We start from the raw sequence: 25051 nt of genomic DNA on the forward strand, positions 1-25051 counted from the left end.
AATATTGGTTGATATGGTATCAGTTGGTTGATATGGTATCAGTTGGTTGATATGGTATCAGACTTTTTTCTGATGGTGAAATATGTAAAAAATGAAAAAAACATTTAAAAAAATGCTGTATGCAGTAGAAGTCAAATTTTGCCTTCATTAAATCAAGACATTCAAAGTAATAATAAATACAAGATAATGTATAATGAATAAAATATTCTCCTCATGAAATAAACACAAATGCATAATATTTCACTCATAATGTAAAATAAAACCTTAATGAAGTAAATATAATAAAATAATAAAAATATAGCTTTCATCAAATAGATAATGAATAAGTAACCAAGAATACATGACAATGAAAAGAAAACCAGTTAAATATGACAATACAATTTTTAGTAAAAAATACAATATAGTTAAAAAAAATAAAAGGGGATAAATACTCTTAAAGGTGCTGGAAATGCACGGCTTTCAACGTTGTACCAAGTAGATAATCTATTCCGACTAATATGTTTGACTTGATGACCGTAGGAGAACATGTGGACCAGTTACTGGGTATTGCTTGTTGGGTATTGGGTATTGATTATTGGTTATTGGTTGATTTCTTCAGACATCGGTACCTTTATTGAAGGGCACGACAACATGGATACATGGGCCATCTCCAGCAACCATGTGATGTTCCTAAGTGGAACATCCATCCCGCGTGCCACAGATCAACCATACTTAAAGTGGTCTGACATGGTTCTCCTGTCTGACTAAAGGTCTTTGGATGAGTCCTGCCTTCTTGGGATTAAAGTCAGCAGATGTGAGGCAGAAAGCAGCCCCCCCCCCCCAAAAAAAGAAATCGGTAAAACGGAGAGGGTTTTTCTCCAGGGCTGCTCTTTCTTGTGGAGAGCAAGCAGGAATGTCGGCCATTTTTCCATCAGCGGCTGTGTTTACAGGGAAACGTTCCGCCGATGTGGGAAAGATTTATGACTTATTTACGCTCCGACTCAACCCGGCCTTTTGTTGAGCTGATCACTTTCGATGCCGAGCGCCAGACCGCCAACAATCCCCAAGAATGTGTGCGAGTGTGTGTGAACGCGAGGGAGGAACCTGGTGTGTGTGTGTGTGTTGTGGTTTTGTTCTCTCAGCTTGTGTGTTTGTTGTGTGTGTTGTTCATTGTTTGACTTTGTGCGTCTTCAAGCGTGTTTTCCTGGCGTGGGTCCCGCCACCTCCTCATGTGATTATTCCTAGATTGTAATCAGCCTCTTAAAGGATCAATCAGGCGTGAGATAAACACATCCTGCTTCACAGAGAGAGAAGGTGTGGCCAAGGATGCCAAACAACATCAATTCCGCGTGTTGGAAGCTGCTGAAAAACATTTGGAAGAGTTTTAGCATCTTTATCTTGGTTAGCTGCACGCTTTTATTTATGCGTTCGGAAGCAACGTGTAAATGCAGCGCTAACTCGCGCTCAGGAAACTAGCATCCATAGAGTGGAACCCGTAACTTCAAACAAGCCGAGGTCATACAATCCAAAATGCAAGCAGCATTTTATGGACAGTACAGCACCCCAAACGCTGCTACGGTCATCCAGCTAGTTGGACATCCATCACCGCCTAAAACTGTTCCCTGTTTCCAGTTACAGTACGTATTGTCCTAGTGCGGCGAGGCGGGCCCCCCTCTGGGGGGCGGGTTGGATGGCTTTGCACGCTGGCTTTTACAGAGTTCTACTGAATCTCCTGTCAACGTGATCCAGACTTCCTTATGTGGGCAGCAGATCGCCTGCACTTGGTAAATGCAGAGCTCCGTATCCGGAAGTCCTCGGGAGCACTTGGGAGTGTGACCAATCACAGCGAAGTGGGCGTACCTAGAGGAGGGGGTCAACTAAAAGACCGTTTGAATCGGAAGCACAAAGTCGATGGTGACACCGCAAAAAGAGGTGCAGAATCTGGAAGATCTAGAAAGTTTTGTCAACATGAAATTCAGAAAACGAGCACAATAGGCGTCCTTTAAGAATCGCTAATGTGCAATGCTTCGTGGGTAATGTAGTGTGAAGCAAGTGGAGTACTTCATGTGTAGCACTGCCCGTTAGTAAAATGTGGGCAGTGACGTGCTAACGTGCTAACGTGCTAACGTGCTAACGTGCTAACGTGCTAATAACTGGACCGAAACAGTGGCGCTGATTCGCACATCATCTGAAAAAGTTCCTGTTCAAGTTCTTTATTTACAAATATGTTCCGTTCGCTTCAATGTTCTTACAAAAATGAACACTAGGAACCAGGGGGTCCAAAGTGAGGCCTCGGGGCCATTTACTGCTCATGGCTGTGTTTTATTTGGCCCTCGGCACACGCGTGTGTGCATGTATGACATTAAACACGTGTGTGTGAATCACATCAATTAATGATGACCGCAAGTCGTGAAGCCAACATTTCCAACTACTTCCACCCCCCCCACACCCACGCAGCAAAAGGGGGATTTGACACCAAAAAAGCCCCCACAACAACACATTTTTCCCTTTCGCTTCTTTCATTGCCAGAGAATCCAAACCTTCTCCCACAGTAAGATGATCTTATCAAGAGACCCGTCTGCTCGCAGCAGCACATCATTTCAATGTCGACCAATCGAGACGGGATCTTCCCACACCACTTCCTGTGTGACTTTGACAACACGTCTGTTGTTTCCAGCATTAGTGCTGACTGTCAAGCTCCAGCTGCTGCTCCATTTTTCTTTCCTCTCTTTTGCTTCATGCTGGACTGGACTCGGTGCCTGGACACCCAGCCAATATGGCAGCCCTTCACACAATCATTGGGAAGATGTTTACTTGGGTGATGGCGTGATGCTAAGCTACAGCTGGTAAGGAAAGAAGGTGCTTTCATTTGGCTAACCAGATGAATACAACAGGTCTGAAATCAGGAAAAATCCAAAAACCTCGCCTCTCGCCCAAAGACAGCTTGGGGTAGGCTCCAGCATCCCCACCACCCTAGTGAGGAAAAGCTTTGGGAAAAGGATGGATTCAATCCCAGCCATTTTCCAAAAGCCGTCTCTCCATCAGCCCCACTACTATCGGAGGGGGGGGGGCTCAGAAGCGGGATGTGAGGACGCCGAGGGGATGCACAGCACGTCCGAAATGAATGCAGCTTTTCCCGGCGAGAGAGCGCTGCTTCGGGCTCCATCAGCAGTTTGGTGGAATTTCACCTTCACGTTCCCAGTCCCGCTAAAATGGCGTTGATGGATGAAGATACTTTTCTCTTACCAAAGAGAAACCAAATCACCAAATCCAATCACTTCTGCCTGGGCTTGTTTTGTTTTGTAAACAGAGAAGCAGAGCTTGGGGGAGGGCAGAGAGCGTATTGCCCCTACAGCCACGCCCATAAGGAAGCCACTCCTCTGTGACATCACAAAGGAAGAGTTTTGCAACGCCCTCTGAAATGGAGCATTTTGAGCCATCACTAACTTCTTCCAAATGTGCAAATCATGATGTGAAACGTTAGCATGGTTTAACACCAGTAGGTAGACTACGACATTTTATATGTTGTAGTCTATAACTCCATTCATGGGTCAGTAAACGTGGAAAAGCATCATAGGTGGCAGGTTTTGGTGGCCGTTGGTCTATTATTAGTCAAAACATTATGGCTAATTAATCAATCACAGCCACAAAGAATAATAAGTGCTTGCCAACTGCACCCGTGTTCTACGTACGTGAACAAGGCAACCGCCGCCTGCAGCCTGCAGAGTCGGTCTAGGGAGCGGCGGCCACTGTGTGCGATTGGCCAATCACAGAACATGAAGAGTGAATACACGTTTATGGATAATGAATATGATAGCGTAAAAAAAAAAGGGTCTTGAGTTCTCCCGTCTCAAGTGGTGCAGCATAAGAATTGCGCAATGCTTTGTAAACAAACGGTGACTATAAGGGTGTTATGTCTGCGTGGCTCGAATATTGTTCAACGTATTTCCAAATGCTCCAACTATGAAAATGTGACATTCATTAACAATGAATCCTTTCATGTGGAAATGATGTATTGGGGTCAGGTCTGGAAATAATGACCTGGAACCTAAAAATCGAATAGATTGGACCACTCTTTCAGCTAACTTGGCCATTATGTACATCGTACATCTTCTCCTGCAAGATGCCAGGTTTCCCTCCACAATCAGTGAATGCATCCATTGATGTTCCATCAGGCTTGAGAACAAAACGCCGATACACGTCAATAGATGACAATAAATGACAATAGATGTCAATACACATCAATACACATCAATACACGTCAATACACGCCAATAGATGTCAATAGATGTCAATAGATGTCTTCTGGGAGGCAAATTCTGTGGAAAAATGTGTTGTCCTGCTGGGAATGTGTGGTCTTCCATTGCTCTTTCCTGGTCTGAATACACTTGATTTACTTTAGCGGTTTGGTTGCGGAGTCGGCATGAGATTCCCAAGTCGGAGCGACTGTGGCATAGAGTATACGGAACGTCTGGATGCTTGCAAAGGGCCAATTCAAGTGTGCATTTGAGCGTTTCAGTCAATTGGGAAGTGGAGATGAGCCTTCATGGTAGAAGTGAGAATAAATATTATATGTTGACAGTTTTATTCCACAAACATCTTTTGTTGTGATGATGATGATGATGATGATAGTCGTCGGTAAGATGTTAGCGGATGGTAGCATTGCCGCGTGATGGAGCGTGACTATAGCCCTTCTGCCCACATGAAGCGGTTCCTTCGGGGTCACGCTTGGTCGGCAACATTTCCAACAGGAAGTCCCACCTCCCCCTCCTCCTCCTCCTTTTGTTTTTAATGAAGCCCCCGGGAGGTTCTGGAAAGCCCTGGAACTCAACGCAGCCCATCCCGTCCAAACCGCCGCCGCCTCCTCATCCTCGGTCCCAGCTCGCTCCGGCCAGACCCTCCCCTCCCCTCCCCTGCTGGCTGTTGCCACGGTGATAGTGACCGGTCCTATTAGCGATGACTTGAGCAGATGTGGTGACACAGGCGATAGAAATTCTGCGCTCCGGTCAGTTTAGAACGTGGCTCTCTGTGGATTTGAGCCACATAGCAAGGATCGCAGCTTTACCACGAGCGTTTCCACCTCAGCTGGATCAGGGTTAGGATCAGGGTGTCGCTAGGAGAGGTTCAGGAAATAGCAACTCAAGCCTTTGACAACCTATTTAACCTTGTTGTCATGGCGAGCGTGCCTCTACATCCTCCCATTGTCCCCACCATGCGTCATGTCCACGCAGCTCTTTAATAAAACCTTTCCTAATTGGACAACAACTGCTTGGATTGTTCTGGATACGTGGGGGTGGGGGGGACGTGGGACGTAAGGGGGGTGCTTGGGAACTCCACTTCCCAGCAAGAGAGGAGACGTGTTCCCTGGAGACGCAAGCGGCGACCCGGCAGAGTGAGAAATATGCAAAGGTCAGCGAGGTTCTGAGCGGGCGAGGGCTAAATCTGACTGACAGCCAGCAACAATAACCCCCGAGCCCCCCGAGCCCCCGAGACGCCGGGTGAGCCGGGCGAGGCCTTCTTTATTTACAAGCAGATACATGTCAGGCAAACATTTATGAATTTCAGGGAGGGATCCTGTCCAAAGAAATATTACTTCTATGAAGTACTCTACCACCTCTCTACCATACTATTAGAAGTACACCACTCTACCATACTATTAGAAGTACACCACTCTACCGTACTATTAGAAGTACACCACTCTACCATACTATTAGAAGTACACCACTCTACCATACTATTAGAAGTACACCACTCTACCATACTTTTAGAAGTACACCACTCTACCATACTATTAGAAGTACACCACTCTACCATACTTTTAGAAGTACACCACTCTACCATACTTTTAGAAGTACACAACTCTACCATACTATTAGAAGTACCGCCGTCGTAAACATACTGAAACTACCGTGGAACATTGGTTAGCGTCATTAATCCATTCTGGAAGGTCCAACTTCAACCAAATCAATTTGTCCCATAAAAATCACGTCAGTCCAATCAATCTGTTACAGAAAGGAAAAATGTGACCACAAAACACATTTTTAGCGTTTTGACACGCACAAAATAATTCCAAATTCAAAGAAGTGATGACTGAAAGGATACATTAGCATATCATTTAAGGCTACTTTGGCCTTCTTTTACAATGCGACTGTTGCCAAAGACACAATGTGACAGCAAGATCAAGACGGACACCACCTTCCTGTTTTGCTATGAGTTATTTCTTAAAATTTTAAGAGAAAATTTTAAAAGTTTCTCATCTCAAGTTTCTGCTTTCCTTTTCCTTTCCTTTTTTTTCCACTTCCTGTGAAATAACCCAAATTGAAGCCAAAGAAAGTTGCGAGTGCCGGCGTTCCGAAACAAAGGAAGGCTGTGGAATTGAACTGAAAGGTGACCTGGTCATGTTGCATCACGTGTTCACGTCATCATTTATATGCATTTACAATTGTTTATGCATGGAAAACTATAATTGTGAAACCATAAAAACAGTTTTGTGTGAACAACTACATAGTGATTGACGGCGGCGGAGCTTCTGCTTCCTGTTTCCATGTGGTGGCAAGCTAATAGGATGCTAACAAGGATGTTTTGTGATTGAAATACGCCGTGTATTCAGAACATAAGACATGTGCCATATTGTACGCTGAATGGGAAATAAATTTGGGATCAGTTGTTGATTCCAAAACATGCTAGCTATGTTCCACTGTATTTCTTAGGGGAAATATTTGGTTTTTGTTTGAGCTTTCACAACAAATGAATGATGAAAACCAAGGTTCCACTGTCTTTAAACCAATAAGAACCCTGCCCAGCTTCTTAACTCGTCCAACCTTTCTTCAGTTGGTGACTTCAGGGCCACAGATAATCAGGCTTTGCATCTCGTGTCAAAGCCTTGCAGGTGTTTGTGATTATTTGGCCAGACGCCGTCTGCCATGACATCATCAAACTGTACCTGCCAACTAATAAGAGTGATAAGGATGCAATATGGCCGCTCTAACGGCGGCTGCAAAGCTACCAACGAAATGAAGGGAGTGGGCGTCACATAAATGAAACCACCTGGAGAGGTGAACTGCACAAAGTAAGGGAAGTCGAACCTTTACACCAAACGTTCTTGATGCACAAAAACCACTTCGGCATATATAACATCTTTTTAAAGGGAACCTCTGATGCTAATTTTTTGGGCCCTTTTTATCGAGTTGTGGACTCCTATAGAGCAGCTACACATGATAACCAGCACAGAAAGCTCTCTAGATCTTCCAGAATCTGCACCTATTTCTGCATTTCTTTGGATTTGTCTTTTTAAAATGTCAGCTTTTAACATACTGCCGTATGTGTTAGATCCCCAAGCTGATCTGGAAGTAGAGACTGGACAGTTTCTCAAGGGAAGAGGTTTCTTCAAGAAATGGTCAGTAGCTTTAGCATTTTAGTGTTTAGCATTTAAGCTACAGCATCGGTAAAGTGTAATGTAGTCATTACACTTTTGGGGGACTAGCAGTGTTTAAAAAACTCTGGGAATAGGCTATTAGCAACCCCGCTCCCTGTATGCACACTATATAATGCTACACAGACAAGCGCTTTTGCTCCATGACTTACGCAATAAACACAGTTAGGGTACTGATAAACTGGTACTTACTGCTGGCTCTTCTGACTCTTCCACACGACCAAGTAACGTTAGAAAGGCTTCAGCAAGTTTGCCGGCTAGTCCAGCTGCACAGTGGCCCATGTTCACAAGACAGTCCAACGTGAAATGCCGTTGACAGATTAAAATCCATTTCTTTTGCTGGTAGGGAATCAGGAACTCTAACCACTTGTGCCTGATGGTGGCGTATTTAGGGACTGGAAACACCCACGCAAAATAAACACAAGAGCAGAGCTTGGGGGAGGGCCACGCCCATAAGGAAGCCTGCTCCTCTGTGACATCACAAAAGAACTATTTTGCAATGCCCTGTGAAACCAACATTTTGAACCATCCCAAACGTCTTTCAGGACTAACGTCCAAACGTGCAAAGCTCATGATGTGAAACGTTGGCATGGTTTAACACCAGAATGCAACATTCTAAATACATTTATAGGTCAGGAAAGTGGAAAAAGCATTATAGGTCCCCCTTAAAAGCCTCATGTGAGGCATAAGGGTTGTGACATGAACATTTAAATGAATCATCTATATATTATGTTTACTTTGCATTTTATATGTATTTTGCAGATTCATAGAGAATATGAGGTGAAACCCTTTTTTTTTAGTTCATCTTTGAGTTTAGTTGATATTTTTCATCATCCCAAGTGGTGGGGAGAAAAAAATGTAAATTGGAGCTGCTAAAACAGAAATAACATACACAGATTAAATATGATAAGGCAAAACTAAAAACCCACCTCTTTAAATCTGTTTTTAATGTCTAACTTTTTATATCTGACTGCTGTGCCCCGCCCCGCTTTTACTCATGTTTTAACTGTGTATTAACCAATCAATGTTGTATTTTGGCGTGTCTTCTACTCTGTTTACTTGCTTTATTCAACTCCATTCTTCTGTAAAGTGTCTTTGAGTATTTTGAAAAGCGCGATACAAATAAAATGTATTCTTATTATTAAAAGTTGAGTTCCAATACAACAGGAAGTGGCAAAGAAGCATGGCATCAATGAGGAAAAGTGGGAATGAAGTGTTAGACATTTACCAAATAGTATTTGTAGAAAAACACTTCCCACTGCATGGAATAGCCTCTTTTTAGCCAACAAAGCCGTTAAACCTAAAAAAAGCAATCATGAGTATGACTTTAAGGCCAGCGATGCATCATGGAGATACAAACGTGTCCCCAACAGTAACAGGAAGTGCAGTCCTTGCATGCTGGGCACATCAAGCACTTGGCCCAGATTGGCAAGTGTGAAGTCTTTTGCCACCTGGCGCCCATTCCTGCCCATTCCCGCCCATTCCCGCCCTCTCTGTGAGGACGGCGATGGGGACAAAATGAAGCAAGGCGTTGACAAATTTAGTCTGGGAGGAAACGGGCTCGGCCGTGCTCTGGCTGGTCGCCTGGCTGGCTGGTCGCCCGGCTGGCTGGCTGGCAGGAGACGGTGCCCCCCCGTGTTCCCCCTTCTATATTTTTTGGTTTTGGCGGTTGCGGTTAGTCCAGATTTAAATGGCGCTTTGAGTGCGGCGACCCCGGGCTGTTTGAGGTGCGGTCTGACTCCACGCGAGGCTCCTGCACAGCATCAGCCAAAGTCTGCTCAGCCTTTCAAGCTGGGGGGGCGGCATCGTACCAGGCAGGGCCATTAGAAATGATGATGATGATGATGATGATGTCACCCGGCTGTCCGCCGCCATTCCACACTGAGGAGCAATGACTCCTTTACAGCGGCAAAGACTGTGCCTTTAGAGAGCGTCTATACAGTACATATACTGTTACTGTAAAGCCCATACATATACTGTACGGAAATACTAATTCCTGGAGACCAACACAATGATGAATGTATTCCTTCTTAAAGCTTAAGTCAGCATTCATACAAAAAGCACACGCAATTTGTTGTGAGCGTTAGCATCACATTAATAAAGGTATTCCTGTATGATTGACGATGACTACTCATGTACTCATATTCATGTACTCATATTCATTTGGACAAAAAAAGACATGACATTGCAGTGTTGCCGTGGTAAAACTGGCCCTTTGTAATTTCACAGAGAGCGCACTTCCTTATATGGGCGTGGCTGTAAGCCGTGAGAGCAGCATGAAATGCTTTTTTTAAATATTTATTTAAAAAAGAGAATATACTATTGTTTGCATTTTAATAAAACGCATATTCGGCTTTGACATATATATATCGTATTTTGTTTGTTGGTTTCTTTCGGCTTTTTCCTTATGGAGTCGCCACATATTATTCCATATAATATAACCTAAATATATTGGGATATGAGTTTAGGTCCATATTGACCTAATTTAATTGAACATAATTGAATATTGAATATTCAAGCGCCAACCTGTTGTTTATTTGCTCGGTCATTTCCAATATTTTATTTCTGAATAAAGAGGAGGAAATAAAAAATCTCACACATTGATGAACTGAATAAATTAATCAACTGATTAATCGCTTATTAAAACGATCCTTACTTGCAGCCCTACTTGTGACCTTCTTGAGCTGCTTGACATTTATTTTCATTTTGATTTTTGTAAATAACAAAATATGTATTGTGTTGATTAGCCCCAGTCGACTGCCTTTTATTTATTTATCATTTACAGTATTTAGAAAGATTTTTTTTCTTATTTATTGAAATACATATGTTCCACTTTCATCCTGTTACTGTACTGTTTATGACATGGTTTAAAATGACTGTTATGATTGTACATTGTTTGTCTTTTCTATAAAGATATTTCAAAATAAGACATTTCAGAGCTGTACTTGCAATACCGTAAAAAAAATCCCCCTCTTAACGGTGCAATGACTAATATCTAATATCAGGGATGTCCGATATTAGATTTTTTGCTGAACACAGATAAGCCGATATTGTCCAATTCCCAATTTCTGCTACCAATAGGTGCAACGTGACATCTTCTATACAGCATTTGTTCTATACGCCATTCTACAAATATCCCTCATTTTTATTGTGAAAAGGAGGTGAAGAAGCGTGTGAAGGCAGGATGGAAAGGGTGGAGGAAAGTGGAGGAAAGTGTCAGGGTGGATGTGATAGAAGAGTTTCAGCTAAAAGGAAAGGAAAGGTATACAATCTGTGGTGAGAGCAGCCATGTTGTTTGGTCTGGATACAGGAAGCAGAACTGGAGGTAGCAGAGATGAGGATGCTGAGGTTCTCATTGGGAGTGGCCAGGATGGACAGGATCAGGAAGGAGGGACATTCCATGATAGAGGCCTTGGTCAGTTATGGGCCAGACTGAGATGGTTGGGACGTGTCCAGAGGAGAGATAGTCAATATGTTGGTAGAAGGATGCTGCCAGGTAGGAGGCATAGAGGAAGACCAAAGAGGAGGTTTATGGATGTCGTGAAGGAGAACATGAGGGTAGTTGGGGTGAGAGAAGACAGGATTGGATGGAGGAGATTGACCCCTGAAGGGAGAAAGAAGAAGATGATGATATCAGGCCCAAAATAATTGGACATCCGGACTGTCCACCGTATACTGTATACTGTCTACTGTCTACCGTATACTGTATACTGTATACCGTACAGGGAGATGACAAAATATAGCTCCATTTTACATTTAAAAATAAACCAAACAAAGAAGTCAGACATGTCAAGACAATGTTTGACTTGCTGTCTGCGACCCACCCAGAAAGGATTGGCCACCCACCAGTTTAGACCCCTTTAGACTAGGTCTAAGACTAGGTCTAAGACTAGGCCTAGACTACGAATGGAGTTAATTTGGCATTTCTACGGCAATAAAAGTGTCTCTACTCTCCTAATAACTACATAAAATACATTCTAAATAAATAAATTCTAGTATGGGCGTTATTTTTGCTACAGTTTCTTTTCCCATGTTGCTTTAAGGTCCAACTACCTTTGCACGGCAGTGTTGTATGGCTGAGGTGGTCCTGGCTGGTCCATGTGTTGTTGACTATTACTACCATTGGGTAGGCTGACTACTCCATTCCAGTGTATCATTGCCATTATTTTAGCAGTATTGCAGTTTGCTCAACAAGTGACGCGTGATCAAAAACACGCCAACGAACGCCGTCCCGGTCAGTGAGCGTTAGAAATGCAGACAGACGTAACGGCCCGGCGTCCTCAGACATCAGTTAGGGTTAGGGTTAGGCCCCGCCCCAAACCGTGTCCACACACAACTTCTGTGACAGACGCTTTTCCACACCGTTGGCAGATGTTGACGTCCAGCATGCGTGCCGCTGCTGGGCGTGACGCTCACTTGCGTGCTTTAAGGTGGCAAGGATGTACTTTAAGGCGGCAAGGATGTACTTTAAGGCTGCAACGCAGGATTTCCTCTTTAGGGAGGACGGTCTTTGTAGTAACAACAAACATTGGAATTTGCTAATACTTCCTAAATCCATGCCAGCCTTTCTTGTCAAAAGGCTTTGTTGTGTTTTGTTCTAATGCCAACTTTGGTTCTTCATTCATCATTTGTCGTGTTTACTGACACGCTGACATGACCATATCGTTATTGTGGTATTTTTCCAAGATGATTTGGATGACGTAAAAGTACTTTTAAAAGTTCTTCTCCTGCAAAGGACCACCTTTTTATCGACCTGCTGAGCAGAGGCGTTAAAGCCGCGCAGTCGTGTTGAGTTTAGGTTTGTCCGCTTGAGTGACAGCCACAGCTTTGGTTTCTGTTTACGCGTCTCCACCATCAGCAGGAGCACATTAGACATCCCTCACCCCAGGAGTCTTATCGCTTGATCTGGATCAGATCTGGATTCAACTTGATATTTGCCACAAGACTTTAACATTACCATTTACACAAATTACTGCTATATTACTGCTATATTACTGCTATATTACTGCTAATATAATCATTTCAATCATTCATTCATTTTCTACTGCTTATCCTCATGAGGGTCACGGGGGTGCTGGAGCCTATCCCAGCTGTCTTGGGGCGAGAGGCGGGGTACACCCTGGACTGGTGGCCAGCCAATCACAGGGCACATATAGACAAACAACCATTCACACTCACATTCATACCTATGGACAATTATTATTTAGCTGAAATGGACAATTTGGAGTGGCCAATTAACCTAGCATGTTTTTGGAATGTGGGAGGAAACTGGAGTACCCGGAGAAAACCCACGCGTGCACGGGGAGAACATGCAAACTCCACACAGAGATGGCCAACCACCGTGCCGCCCCCTAAATATTTTCATTATTAAAAAAAAAACCTTCTATGAATGAAATACATCTTCCTTGGTGGGTAAAATTTGATGAAAAAAGTGTCTCCACACTAAGACACCATGTCAAGAGAAATGAAAGAAACATGCAGGAAATCCGCATTTAGGATTTTCTTTCAGGTCCCCGTTTGGATCTACAGCTGACCCACATGATGAATTCACACGCTTGGAGATGTTCCCTCCTCAGGGCAGGAGGGGCTCAGGGCTGAACGCACGTCGCCACAGGCCATCCGCCGCTCCATTGGAAGCACGTGTATGCGTGCGTGTTAAAACCCGGTCCAGTACGGCGCCGCCGCTAACCTGCTAATAGCCTCCATTTGTAAGACAAACAGTTGAAGGGTTTGACGCTCACACACCTGGGGCGCCTTCGCTCTGCTGAGGCTGCCCCGGCCACCGCCGCCATCGTGACGACGGCCTTCCAGCACGCCTCCGCTAGCCCCCCACCCCCCCCCGCTCCGGAGCGCTCTGCTAAAGTCATTTTCTCTGGAAGAGGAATTAATTTCCTCTCCCAAACGTTCCCCGTTTGTCGCCCACCCGAGTGTGCAGACTTTTCTACTGAAAGGTTGCCAGGAGTTTGATTTGGCTATTTCAAATTCATAATAGTTGGAATACTGCTACCACATCACCACACATACCTGCACACTTTTTGAAGTAACAATGACAAATATTATTATTAATAATAATATTATTATTATTATTGACACAGTGCTAAGTTATTCATGTAGCATTCGTGTTTATTCTTATGTCTGTAGGTTACATGCATCATACTGGTTTTCTTTTTAACTTCATTTGACGTTCAAAATATGACATCGTATTTCAAACTTCCACCACAATAATAAAAATTCCATATCGAGGGTAATTCATGATCAATTTACATTTGAAAAATACTTACTGTACACAAAATCTAATTAAAAAAGTGAGTTGTGGTCTCCGAAAACCAGCACAGAATGCGTTCTAGTTCTTCCAGAATCTGCACCTATTCAGCTGTATTTCTTTGGAATTCCTGCTTCCCACAAAAATGGTCTGTTTTAATGAATTGCATCCCGGCCCGCCTCCAGGCACGCCCACTCTGCTGAGGGCATAGAAACACTTCCCATTTGTGCCGCCAACTGACTGGTCCACCTCTAGGAGGCGCTGCAATGGACCCCCTTTGGTTGATGATCATCCCAAGACCCTCAGCTAACCAACACTCCTGATGGTACTCCATCTAGGAACTGGACTAGTAGGCTAGTTGGTTTTTCTTTGTGTCTACTTCATTGAATGGTTGTTTGTCTATATGTGTCCTGTGGTAGGCTCGCAACCAGTCCAGGGTGGACCCCGCCTCATTACCACACAGACGAGGCCCTCGGTCATGGGGGATAAACCCTTGCAACATCTCCACATAGCCGGCTGCTGTTTCACGCCCCTGCACAACCTGAAGCTCCATTGTTCCATTGAAGGATCATGATGGAAAACATCTCAGGTGGGATCTCCTTGTCATGCTAGTAACATTGGAAGCCATCAGGACCGTCAAGGTTCTTCTCATCATTTTATTCCCATTAGAGAACTAAAATTTTTTCCACCTTTCAGCGTCCCATGTTTGGTGCTCTCGTGCAAATTCCAAACTGACAATTTTGTGGCCTTGACAGAGACGAGGTCTTTGAAGATCTCTTTTCTTCTTAAAAACCTTCTCTCACAGATGCCATCTGAGTGTTATTAGACTGCACTCGGCACCAATAACCGCCATTTGGTTCCGTGTCTTGATGGACAAACATTCATTCATTCATTCATTTTCTACCGCTTATCCTCACGAGCATCGCATGGGTGCTTGAGCCTATCCCAGCTGAGGGGTCCACCCTGGACTGGTGGCCAGCCAATCCCAGGGCACATATAGACAAACAACCATTCACACTCACATTCATACCTATGGACAATTTGGAGTGGCCAATTAACCTAGCATGTTTTTGGAATGTGGGAGGAAACCGGAGTACCCGGAGAAAAGCCACGCATGCACGGGGAGAACATGCAAACTCCACACAGAGATGGCCGAGGGTGGCATCGAACTCGGGTCTCCTTGCTGTAAGGTCTGCGCCCTCACCACTTGTCTGCCGTGCAGCCCTGACGGACAGACAATCAGATGTTAATAAGAGTGTTAAAAATAGAATAGTTAGTAGTTTACACAAGTAGTACTGCACCCGTATACTGTAGTACATAGTGTCCATATCTGCTGTGCTTGTGACTGAACATCAGGTACCACATTGCTGTGTTTCCATATTTTGTCATATTTTTTCCCCACTACTACACATACTGGATGTATCCTTCATCCATCATCCATCTTCTATGCCAATGGATCATCTTCCTTTTCTATCATCTGATGATAAAAAGCACTTTGTATTCTTCAAAGCTTGAATAGCATGAATATTCTGGCATGGTTGTCCATCCGTGTTTGGGCTTATTTTTGTGGCATGGAGACACCACAGGAAGTCCTCTTGGAGTGTCCCCATGAATCCAGGAGGATGCCGAGGACAGTCTGCCTTTAGGGATGCCACAGGTGGCAAAGATGAGGTACGGGGGCACCACCTCATCTTTCACATCATGCCACTTCTGGCTCCGCCTACCAGCCCCTTTGTCCAAAAGGCAGAGAAAAAGATGGCCACCTGAGGTCAAGTCCAAGGAAAAATGCCCAGCGATTGTTTTTCCCGATTGTGAGCTTTTTTTAAGGGTGCAGATTTATTGCGGCGTTCTGTCAGGAGGGCGATCGTATGTATGCGGTCAGCAGTGACCCAGCCTCCCTCTCACGTTACACCCTATTTATAACGTCCCCTCCGCCGGCTCCCCTCGTTCTGCTGCAGCTCCTCGGGACCTCCTCCTGCTCCCAGTTTCCAAAGCTCCAAGCTGCCTTCTGACAACTGAGAGGCTCGGCTGGCCTCCGTGTTTATCCCGCTCCAGCCTGGCAACCAAGCGGATTACCACAGGAAGGACGCCCCCCCACCCTCACCCGCCGACCCCCCCCACCCCCCCACCTCCCTCTCTGACTTTTCTTCCTTTTTTTGCAGCAGCGGGGAAAAGTTCTGTGGAAGCTTCTTGGATATGTGCTGCTCATCTTTTTTCCTTTAGCTCGCGTTAGCAGCTCCTGACCTTCCACCTTCCTCCTCGCCATGGATCACACACTGTTTGGCTGCCTGCGTAGCCCCCACGCCCCCACACAGGGCCTGCACCCCGCCGCCTTTGCCCCGTCCCCCCTCACCCTGCACGGACGCTCGGACCACATCTCCTACCCGGACCTGGCCTCCTCCTCGTCCTCCTCCTCTCCTTCCTCCACGTCCTCGCCCTCCACTTGCATTATCTCCAGCTATGTTTCCGAAGATGGCCTCTACCCCGGGAACCACCACCACCAGCACCAGCACCCCCACCACCATCACCCCGCTACCCATCGTGGCCACGTGCAGCAGCATCACCCCCCCGCCCAGCACCACGCCGCCTGGCATGTCCCCCAGATGCCCTCGGCCGGCGGGGGTGCACGGCCCAACCTCTGCCACCCACACGCTCACCTGTCCCACGACAGCGGGCCGCCCCCCCCGGACCTGGGACACCCAGGAGGGCCCACTTTGTGCGCCACCACCCCCAGCCTGGGTGGCAGCAGCACCCCCACGGGGGCCTCCTGTGCACCCGCCGAGTTTGGAAGGCCGACGCCATCACCTGCTGAGGCTGACAAGAGGAACGGCAAAAGGAAAAGTGACAGCTCAGGTATCAAAGAACTACTTTTCATACAACTACATTTATTTACTGTACATCATAAATAGATTCCATCATAGATGCATACAGACATAGACTTTCTTTATTGTCATTGCACAATATCACAGCAGTGAAATTGCCTGGCTCCCGCATAATAAGAAATAATAATAATATAATAAATATTTAAAAAAAAAAAAATATATATATATATATATAATCTCAGTTACAATTTCTGACTGGTCATATGGTTCCACTCTGGCATAAAGCAGCAGCATTACCTTACGTTACAGTACATTATATTGTTATATATTACATACATTATATTATACCTTTATATATTTAAACAGCTAATAGGCACCTTATTAAAAATATATCTAATGACTCAATTTGCAACTTTATTTATATGCAATTTAGATTTTGATTACATTTTAGATTTCGAGATTTTAAAAATGTATATGCATTGTATGACTTCTTTTTTATTTAAAAAATTTTTTTACATTAAAAAAGCATATGCATTACATGAAAAGAAGTCATTTGTTGTGTTGGCCAGCGGACTAAAGCACTGAGGCATCTTTTGCATCTTCAAGCGGGATGTTATTTCCATTCTGCATTTTTTCCACATTATGTTCCATTTTAACATTGGAATTTTCCTTTTTCCATTTTCCATTTTCATTTACTTTTATTGCAATCAAATTGGGTCATCATTAGCTTACTTCCTGTTGCCCAAATGTAAAAATGATGTACAGTACATTTATAAGATATGCCTTTATTCGTCCCTCAGTGGGCAAATTTATAATAAATAATAATAATTATATTTTTATTAATTATATTCATGCCAAATAACACATTGGATATTCATTGACTACAACCAACATCAAACAGAAGCATTTTTAATGATTGATGAAATAGCTGCCAGCATTTTACTCCTAAATTTGGATTATACAAACAAAAAGTATTTGTTCCTTTCCTGTAATACTACACTGCGAAATGTATCATGGTGTGCTTGAGAGCCATTTCAATATAAACTTTTGGCATGGCATTGACATATTTATTAAGCACATTTATAGTCATAATAAAAGTACATTAGCATCATGAATTTCCACCTTTTTTTGTGCTGTGTGACATGTCCCTGCTGACCCGTGGATCTTTTCCCACCTGCGCTCACCGCAACAATCAATCACGGCCACCGTGGCCTCATTGGCATCCTCGTCGGCAACGTGATCTCGGGGAGAATTTTTCGCTCACGGTGCCTTTAACGGCCCCAAAGTCTGCCATTTTGTTTTCATCACATCTGCCAATGCGATTATTTATTACGATGATGACAATATAAGTCCAGGCACGCTTGGAAGAAACTTCCTGCACGTTTGTGGCAATATGGCAAACTTTTTAGTTTTACTTCCCCATTGTACCACATGCCTCGTTCTATTGGTTCTATTGGTTCTATTGGTTCTATTCTCTCCCTGTAAATAATTAGTAAAGTGATCGGCGTGTAAGTACAGTTAGTGCGTACTGGACTGGACGTGCACGCTGATTACTGGGCCTCGCCGGGCTGCTGACTCAATCAGCTGTCTAAATATCACACCGCCTGCACCAGATAGAGCCCCTGCTCAGGTTTCACCATCTGGACCCCCAAAAAATATGCACCCTCCCAAAAATGGCAGAAAAAGCAACAAAAAGGCGAGAGCTCATTTGCAAGTCTGACATGTTTAGTGGCGTATTTTTGAGTTTGTTGCTGTTTTCCTTGCGTGGATGGAAGCTTGCGTCTGCTGTGTGTCATCTTAATATTAGTCTTCCACTCAAGGGAAAAAAGATGGAAAAACAATGAAGTGACTTTTTTTTTCCATTTGAAAAAAACAAAGCAGTCTTGATGCTTCCCAAGAGGCTCTTGTGTCGCTTCTTTTCTTGTATTTTTGTGGGGGGATAAAAATTGCAGCAATTGCTGTGGAGAAGTCATAAAAAACCAGTTTTGAGCTTGTCTGCATGCCGTGTTTACTTCCAAACCAGAGAAGCCTGGTTTGGAATTAGTGAATAATATTCACTCCCACTCATTTATTTCATAAATAATCAAATATAAAATCAATAAAGCGGCAATGAGAGCAAGACTGCTCTTTCTGGCCTGGTCCCTGAGGTGAGGACTCCTGACGTGCTTTCAAGGCTTAGCGCCGTTCCCCGTCCGACCCGGTCCAATTTACACTTTGGCTTCATGCGGACCAGCCAGATTAGCACAAATCACGGGACGGCGCATCTGCTAAAGTAGCACACAATCCTTCTCAAGTGCAAGGAGACACTTGGACATCAGGAGTGTTAAACAAGGCAGACTGAGGGTGAGTTAAAACGCCCCCCCCCCCACGCCCAATCCAGATTAGTAAAAAGCAACAGGGGGTGATATATCTTTTATTTGCTTAGACTTTTTTTTTTCTTTTTAGCTTTTCGGGGTAAAAGACACAATGGCAAGGATAACCAGTGCTGGAATGTAGTTGTGGTGGACTTGGACTTTGGGGGGCGGGGGGTGGGTTGCATAATTAGGCATGATGCATGTGCACACCTATGTGAAAAACAACACTGCTCATTGAGAGGAGCCATACACGCTTTCATGTCATTCTCCAAAAGTGTTCAATAAGACCAGAAAAAGTTGTTGCTTTTTGAAAAACAGCACCGAGACGGGTTTGAATACTCGCTAATTATAGCAACAAAGTTGGCAGTACTGATCCTCGTGCTATGTCTTCTTATTCTCTGGTGTTTTAAGAAGCAGAGTCCCATTTGTAATGTTTTTATGAGCGAGGGTAGCGCCAAACGTATTTGTGGTGGGGGCCGCCTTGCTCCTCACATTCAGACACTCAAAGAAGAAAATCTAGAATTCTTTACCCTGGCTGGAGTTTTCCTTTCAAGTTGGAGTGGAGATGAAAAATCGACGTTATATACGTTAAAAATACCCACACTCATGTGCCACAGACCACATGAGGCATGTTTCTGGGTGTTGCGACATCATACGTTTAGAGACCGTGACTGCAATTTTCCAGGAAATGTTGAAGTCACATGATGGCGGCTAAAGCAGAAGGAGACGGACATTAACGGGCAACACCTGCTTTGTTTGCGTGGTAGAATCCCAGGACGGGAGTTACAAGTCGGACCTGAGCAGCAAGCCCAGGAAGGAGAGGACGGCCTTCACCAAGGAGCAGATCCGGGAGCTGGAGGCTGAGTTCGCCCACCACAACTACCTAACCCGACTGAGGCGATACGAGATCGCCGTCAACCTCGACCTCACAGAGAGACAAGTAGGTACCAAAATCCCGACACGAGCAGCACGGAGGTTGTTGTGGCTGTGTAGGCCATTGTGCTCCAGATGTGGCGGATGATGGGACTATCCCCTTCCAGATGCTGTCTATTCTTCCAAGGTGCTGAGATGGGAAGGAAGTGCTGTCTAGCAAGTCACTTCCTTCCCGTGAATGAAATGCTCTTAAAAATAAGCCAGCTGAATAACAGGAGACAAAAAGCCCCAGGAAGGAAGCCGCAGGAAGCAACACGGAGCCTCTGATGGTCCCGATGACCGGGTGTCGTTTTAACAAAGCCCAACAAAGAGGATATGCTCATTAACAAAACGCTTTTCATCTCAAAAGGGACTTAAATGATTTTCCAACATTAAGGAAACTGTAAAAAAAACCCCAAAACTATCTTCTCCCTTACTTGCTTTGGAAGTTTTTCGGCTTTTCGTGACATCATGATGGAAAAACCTCCTTCTTCATGGAGGTGATAGCACCTACCATTAAAATGATGATAATAACAAAAAACAGGCTTCACTATGTATCCTAAAAAAGGGGACTCAAAGTGAGGTTGGCCACATCCAGCATTCCATTGCAAAAAAAAATATTTGGGTGTCAAATGATTCATTTACATTTTTGGATTCATCAGTTTTCAAATGAATTAATCATGATTAATCATCATGTGCAACTGTGTCTGAAGTATGTCCACTTGAACAGTATTTTATTGAAAGAAACATAAAAGACAAGACAGCACTAATATATAATAATAATAATAATAATAATATACTGTAGCTAAAAGACAGCAAATTCTATTCATTTCTATTTTCTATTTATTCTTCTATTATTTTATCTATTTCTATGTATTTATTTTTAATTCTATTTATATAACCCTGGTTTCTTTCATAGTAGCAGACCATGTGATTCACCTTAACGGTGTTGCTATGAGCGATGAGGTGTTGCATTCAAAGACGTCACCTAACTTCAGTTAACTTCATTTCACGTGTTTTGAGTTTCTTGTCTGGTATTTCCAAGTATACTCAAACGCAACAAATTGCACACCGTCTGTCGTCATAAACATAAGGCTTGGATTGCCATGATACAACTGCATTAACCACGGCCAATTCTGATTAATCACATTTAATCACAATTAGTTACTGCTGTGAACGCACTATTTCTGGCAGCCCCCCCCAAAAAACATAAATATACTGTCAAATGATAATATTTTGTAGCATTGCTGGGATTGCTTCCAGTTTCCTAGCATGCGTAAAGTTCATGGTTTGGCATAACAACATAATTGGAGCTTTTTATTCAACACAGTAGTACTTTTATGTGTGTTTACTTATTGGGCTGTTAGCAGCAACAACAACAAACAAACAAAAAAAACAATATTGGATAATGGACGAGTGGTTAGCACACAGGCCACACAGCTATGAGACCAGGGTTCCATTCCCAGGGAGGTTGCATGTTCTCCCCGTGCATGCGTGGGTTTTCTCCGGGTACTCCGGTTTCCTCCCACATTCCAAAAACATGCTAATTGGCCACTCCAAATTGTCCATAGGTATGAATGTGAGTGTGAATGGTTGTTTGTCTATATGTGCCCTGGGATTGGCTGGCCACCAGTCCGGGGTGTACCCCGCCTCTCGCACAAACGTCAGATGGGATAGCGACCTGGTGAGGATAAGCGGTAGAAAATAATGAATGAATGAAAATTGGATAATCTCAAATCTCTGATATTGACACTCGTGTCAAGTGTCGGTGGATTTCAGACTGCAGCCCGGCACGTCGATCCAGCAGGGACTGGATAGAGCCCATGTGGTCACAACAGTCTTTGCTGTTATGCTAACAAGGTAGCAGTAAAAAGACATTGCAACTGTGTGCTAAACCTGCCCTGTCCAAAAGTCCCGTAGCGACAAGGAACAAACTCAAAACTTAACAAACTTAATATGAGTCACTTCATATTCATGGCAGTCCACTATCTTGACTCCCTTATTGGAAACCAGCAAAAATCCCAAAGTGCATGTATCTGATGGCCCCCAGCGCTGTTCTGTCCCCGAATAGGCGAGGAAAAAAGGCGGTAAATGTCACACACCATGTGATCTACATCACGGCGCAACAAGGAGAACTAATGGCCACAATCGCTATGAGATGGCAGCTTGGCCTTACTGTCATGTGACTTCTCCGCCACCAATCTGTGTCTGCGTTCAGTGAGCGTCTCGCGCCGCAGAGCACGCCCGGATATTCCACACTCAATCAATGCAAAGAACCAGGAAGTGGAAGACTCGTCAAGTGAAGTTTCCAAGATTCCATCGTCAGGGAAAACGCTGACCTGCCAATTAGCCGACCCTCACGCACGTGTTGGGACCGAGCAGCGCCGTGCTCGCCGAGGTCACTGCAGGTCCACGGAGGGTTCAGGTCTGGAAGGTGTAAAAATATGGGAGCTTCTCAAGCCGCCCCTCCTCCACAGAGACGGACAGCCCCCCCCCCCCCCCCCCGGGACTTGAGTGGAATGCGGAGGGCTTCGCATACGTCATGCATAAGATAAATGTTTGTGCTCTCCAGCGTGTCACCAACCTGATTCCAAACTCAACCAAAATAAACCCGTACCGACCCGGGTGACCTGAGACCCCGCCCCCCTTCCCCCGTCTCTCCTATCCCTCGCGGTAATCACCACTCTACAAACCGCTGAGTCTTCGCTTGTATGTCACCGGCATGTCAGTCAAAAGGTCAAACCTCCAGCTCCCACATCCGTAGCTCACTGATGGATAGCTTGCAGCTGCCTTTTAAGACGTGTAGCGAAGCCTGATACAATTCTGATTCTGATCTTTTTTAACATCTTTAAAAAAATGACTTTGACTTTTGATATCCCACGCATTGTAGAAGAGCACTGAAGCAAATCACTAGTGTAGGGGTGTCCAAAATGTGGCCTGGGGGTCATTTGTGGTCTGTGGCACATTTAAAAAATATAATTTAACAACAAACTAAAAAAAAAAAACAACAGGAAAAATGTGAAAATCTGCACAAATTTTACAACAAAGTAAAACTATTAAGAGAAAATGTTTTCATTTTATGAGAATACAATATAATGAGGAAAAGCAGCATTTTAGTGACATACAGTTATTTTAATTCATTTATATTAAATCAATTAAATATTGAGATTTAATATTAAATATACTTAATATTTGAAATTAGTAATATTATGAGAAAGGAACAAAACAACAGAGAAAGAAATATTTTTTTAGGTTGTGGAAAAAGTCATAATGTGATGAGAATCAAGTGGAAAATATAGGAATAAAGTCATAATTATGAGAAGAAAGTTGAAATGAATGGAAAAAACAGCTGTAATATGGTAACCAGAACACAGTAAGAATAATGAATGAGAATACTAAGAATAATGACAATCAGCTTGTAATATTATGAGGAAACAGTTTTGTTTCAGTAATGTAGAGTTGAAATATTAAAGAGAAAATATCTCATTTTTAAAAAACTCTTACAGTTTACTGTTAAAACAAAAAAATAGATCATTTGGGGAAAAGTTCTGGCAGGATGGGAAAAAAGTCATAATATTATGGGAATAAATGCATAATATTATGAAATTGACAAAAAATATTGAAGAAGAAATAGTAGATTGTATGGAAGGACTTAAATATGTAGGATCGTCACCACGAAATGTCTTGTGTATTTCTCCAACAGGTAAAGGTGTGGTTCCAGAACCGGAGGATGAAGTGGAAGCGCGTGAAGGGCGGTCAGCAGGGTGCGGCGGCCCGGGAGAAAGAACTGGTGAACGTGAAAAAGGGGACACTGCTGCCGTCCGAGTTCTCCGGCATGGCGGCTTTGCACCACTCCACGGACTCTCTGGCCAATGACGACAGTCATGACAGCGACCAGAGCTCGGAGCACGCTCACTTATGATCCTCTTTTGCAACATCGTCATACAACGATGCTAAATAAGTGTAGGAGATCATATCCTGACCACAGCCCGGACGCCACAGTAGGAATATTATGAAGGTGAGCTTTTGGCTACGCTGACTGAAGCAGTACAAGTACAAGTGTAAACATTCCATGTTTGATTGGCACTGCTGGATATTCACGCCTCCGACGCACGGGTGGCACGTCACCCAGGCCGCCCTGCAATGCCGTTCTTCCTGCAAATAGGCCCTTTTTCCGAATTTGGTGGCATGAGTTTGAGGTCTGCTGACTGAAGCATCCCATTCAAGACATTTTCATGCTGAAAATCCATCAATGACCCCCCCCCCCGACAATTGATTTGGTCTGCCCTTACTTAGGTTCTGTGTTCATCTTCGGCTTTACAAGCTTTTATCCCGGGACATCCTGCAAAGTCTGCTATGGCTCTGATACCAAGTAAATATCCAGTGATACTGATACCCATACTTTTTATTAGGTCATGGTATCGTTTTTGCTTTTCATTTGTTATCATGATTCCAATCTTACATACAAATTCATTTCAACCATTTAACAATACAGTCAATTCAAATCACTTTTCACACATATTTTTTGGACAATTTTGTATGAAACTACAATTTTCCACAGTTTTGACACACTTTTCAAATGAAATTGTTTTAGTTTCAATATGCTGTATGATTGGGTTTTTGTCGAAAAATTTACACCGAAAAAGTTCCATCCGTTCCTCATTTCTCAATACTAGACTTATTCTCCATAAAATGTATTCCATTCCAAAAACATGCTAGGTTCATTGGCCACTCCAAATTGTCCATAGGTATGAATGTGAGTGTGAATGGTTGTTTGTCTATATGTGCCCTGTGATTGGCTGGCCACCAGTCCCGAGAGACCCTAATGAGAATAAGTGGGATCGAAAAATAGATGGACGATGGGATTTTTGGGCGTCTGGAACAAAGGAATTGGGTTTCCATGATTTTCTATGGAGAAAAAACTGCTTGGGTGTTTTGTACATCTCGGTTTTCGCCTGCCCTTTTGGATCAAAGTAATAACAAAAACCGAGGTGACACCGTATTTAATACAACAATATAAGACAATGTACCAAGCTCAACGCTCATTACATACTATTGTTTGAGCAAAATAAAAAACTAATATTGTTTCTCATTTTGCCCCCAAAAGACTTATTTTCAGTGTACAACAATATGAACGACACAACAACAAAGCACAAAAAATGAATTGTGAAAATAAAAACTGAACAATAACCATCTCAATACCCTAGTATCCATCTGATACTGATATCAATACTACACATATTAGCATCACCCCCCCAACCCCCAAAATACATAGGACCTGGGGATATTC

General features: G+C 43.7%; 1 protein-coding gene across 1 annotated transcript; it reads left to right on the plus strand.

The window, feature by feature from the left end:
- The first annotated feature begins 15859 nt into the window (after window positions 1–15859).
- meox2a (mesenchyme homeobox 2a) lies at window positions 15860–24142 on the plus strand. The gene is made up of 3 exons (XM_078790458.1): window positions 15860–16526; window positions 19617–19789; window positions 23465–24142. Exons 1-3 carry the CDS (start codon window positions 15938–15940, stop codon window positions 23681–23683), a joined length of 981 nt encoding a protein of 326 aa, XP_078646584.1. The 5' UTR covers window positions 15860–15937; the 3' UTR covers window positions 23684–24142.
- The last annotated feature ends 909 nt before the right edge of the window (window positions 24143–25051 follow it).

Source organism: Doryrhamphus excisus, linkage group LG5 (genome assembly GCF_037039965.1).
Source record: "Doryrhamphus excisus strain RoL-2023G ecotype Guam linkage group LG5, RoL_Dexc_Guam_v1.1, whole genome shotgun sequence".
Taxonomy (NCBI): domain Eukaryota; kingdom Metazoa; phylum Chordata; class Actinopteri; order Syngnathiformes; family Syngnathidae; genus Doryrhamphus; species Doryrhamphus excisus.

Coding starts and splice junctions, on each gene's coding strand:
- meox2a (XM_078790458.1), top strand. CDS start 15,938: ATGGATCACACACTGTTTGGCTGCCTGCGTAGCCCCCACGCCCCCACA. Junction 16,527..19,616: donor AAGGAAAAGTGACAGCTCAG/GTATCAAAGAAC, acceptor TTTGCGTGGTAG/AATCCCAGGACGGGAGTTAC. Junction 19,790..23,464: donor TCGACCTCACAGAGAGACAA/GTAGGTACCAAA, acceptor TTTCTCCAACAG/GTAAAGGTGTGGTTCCAGAA.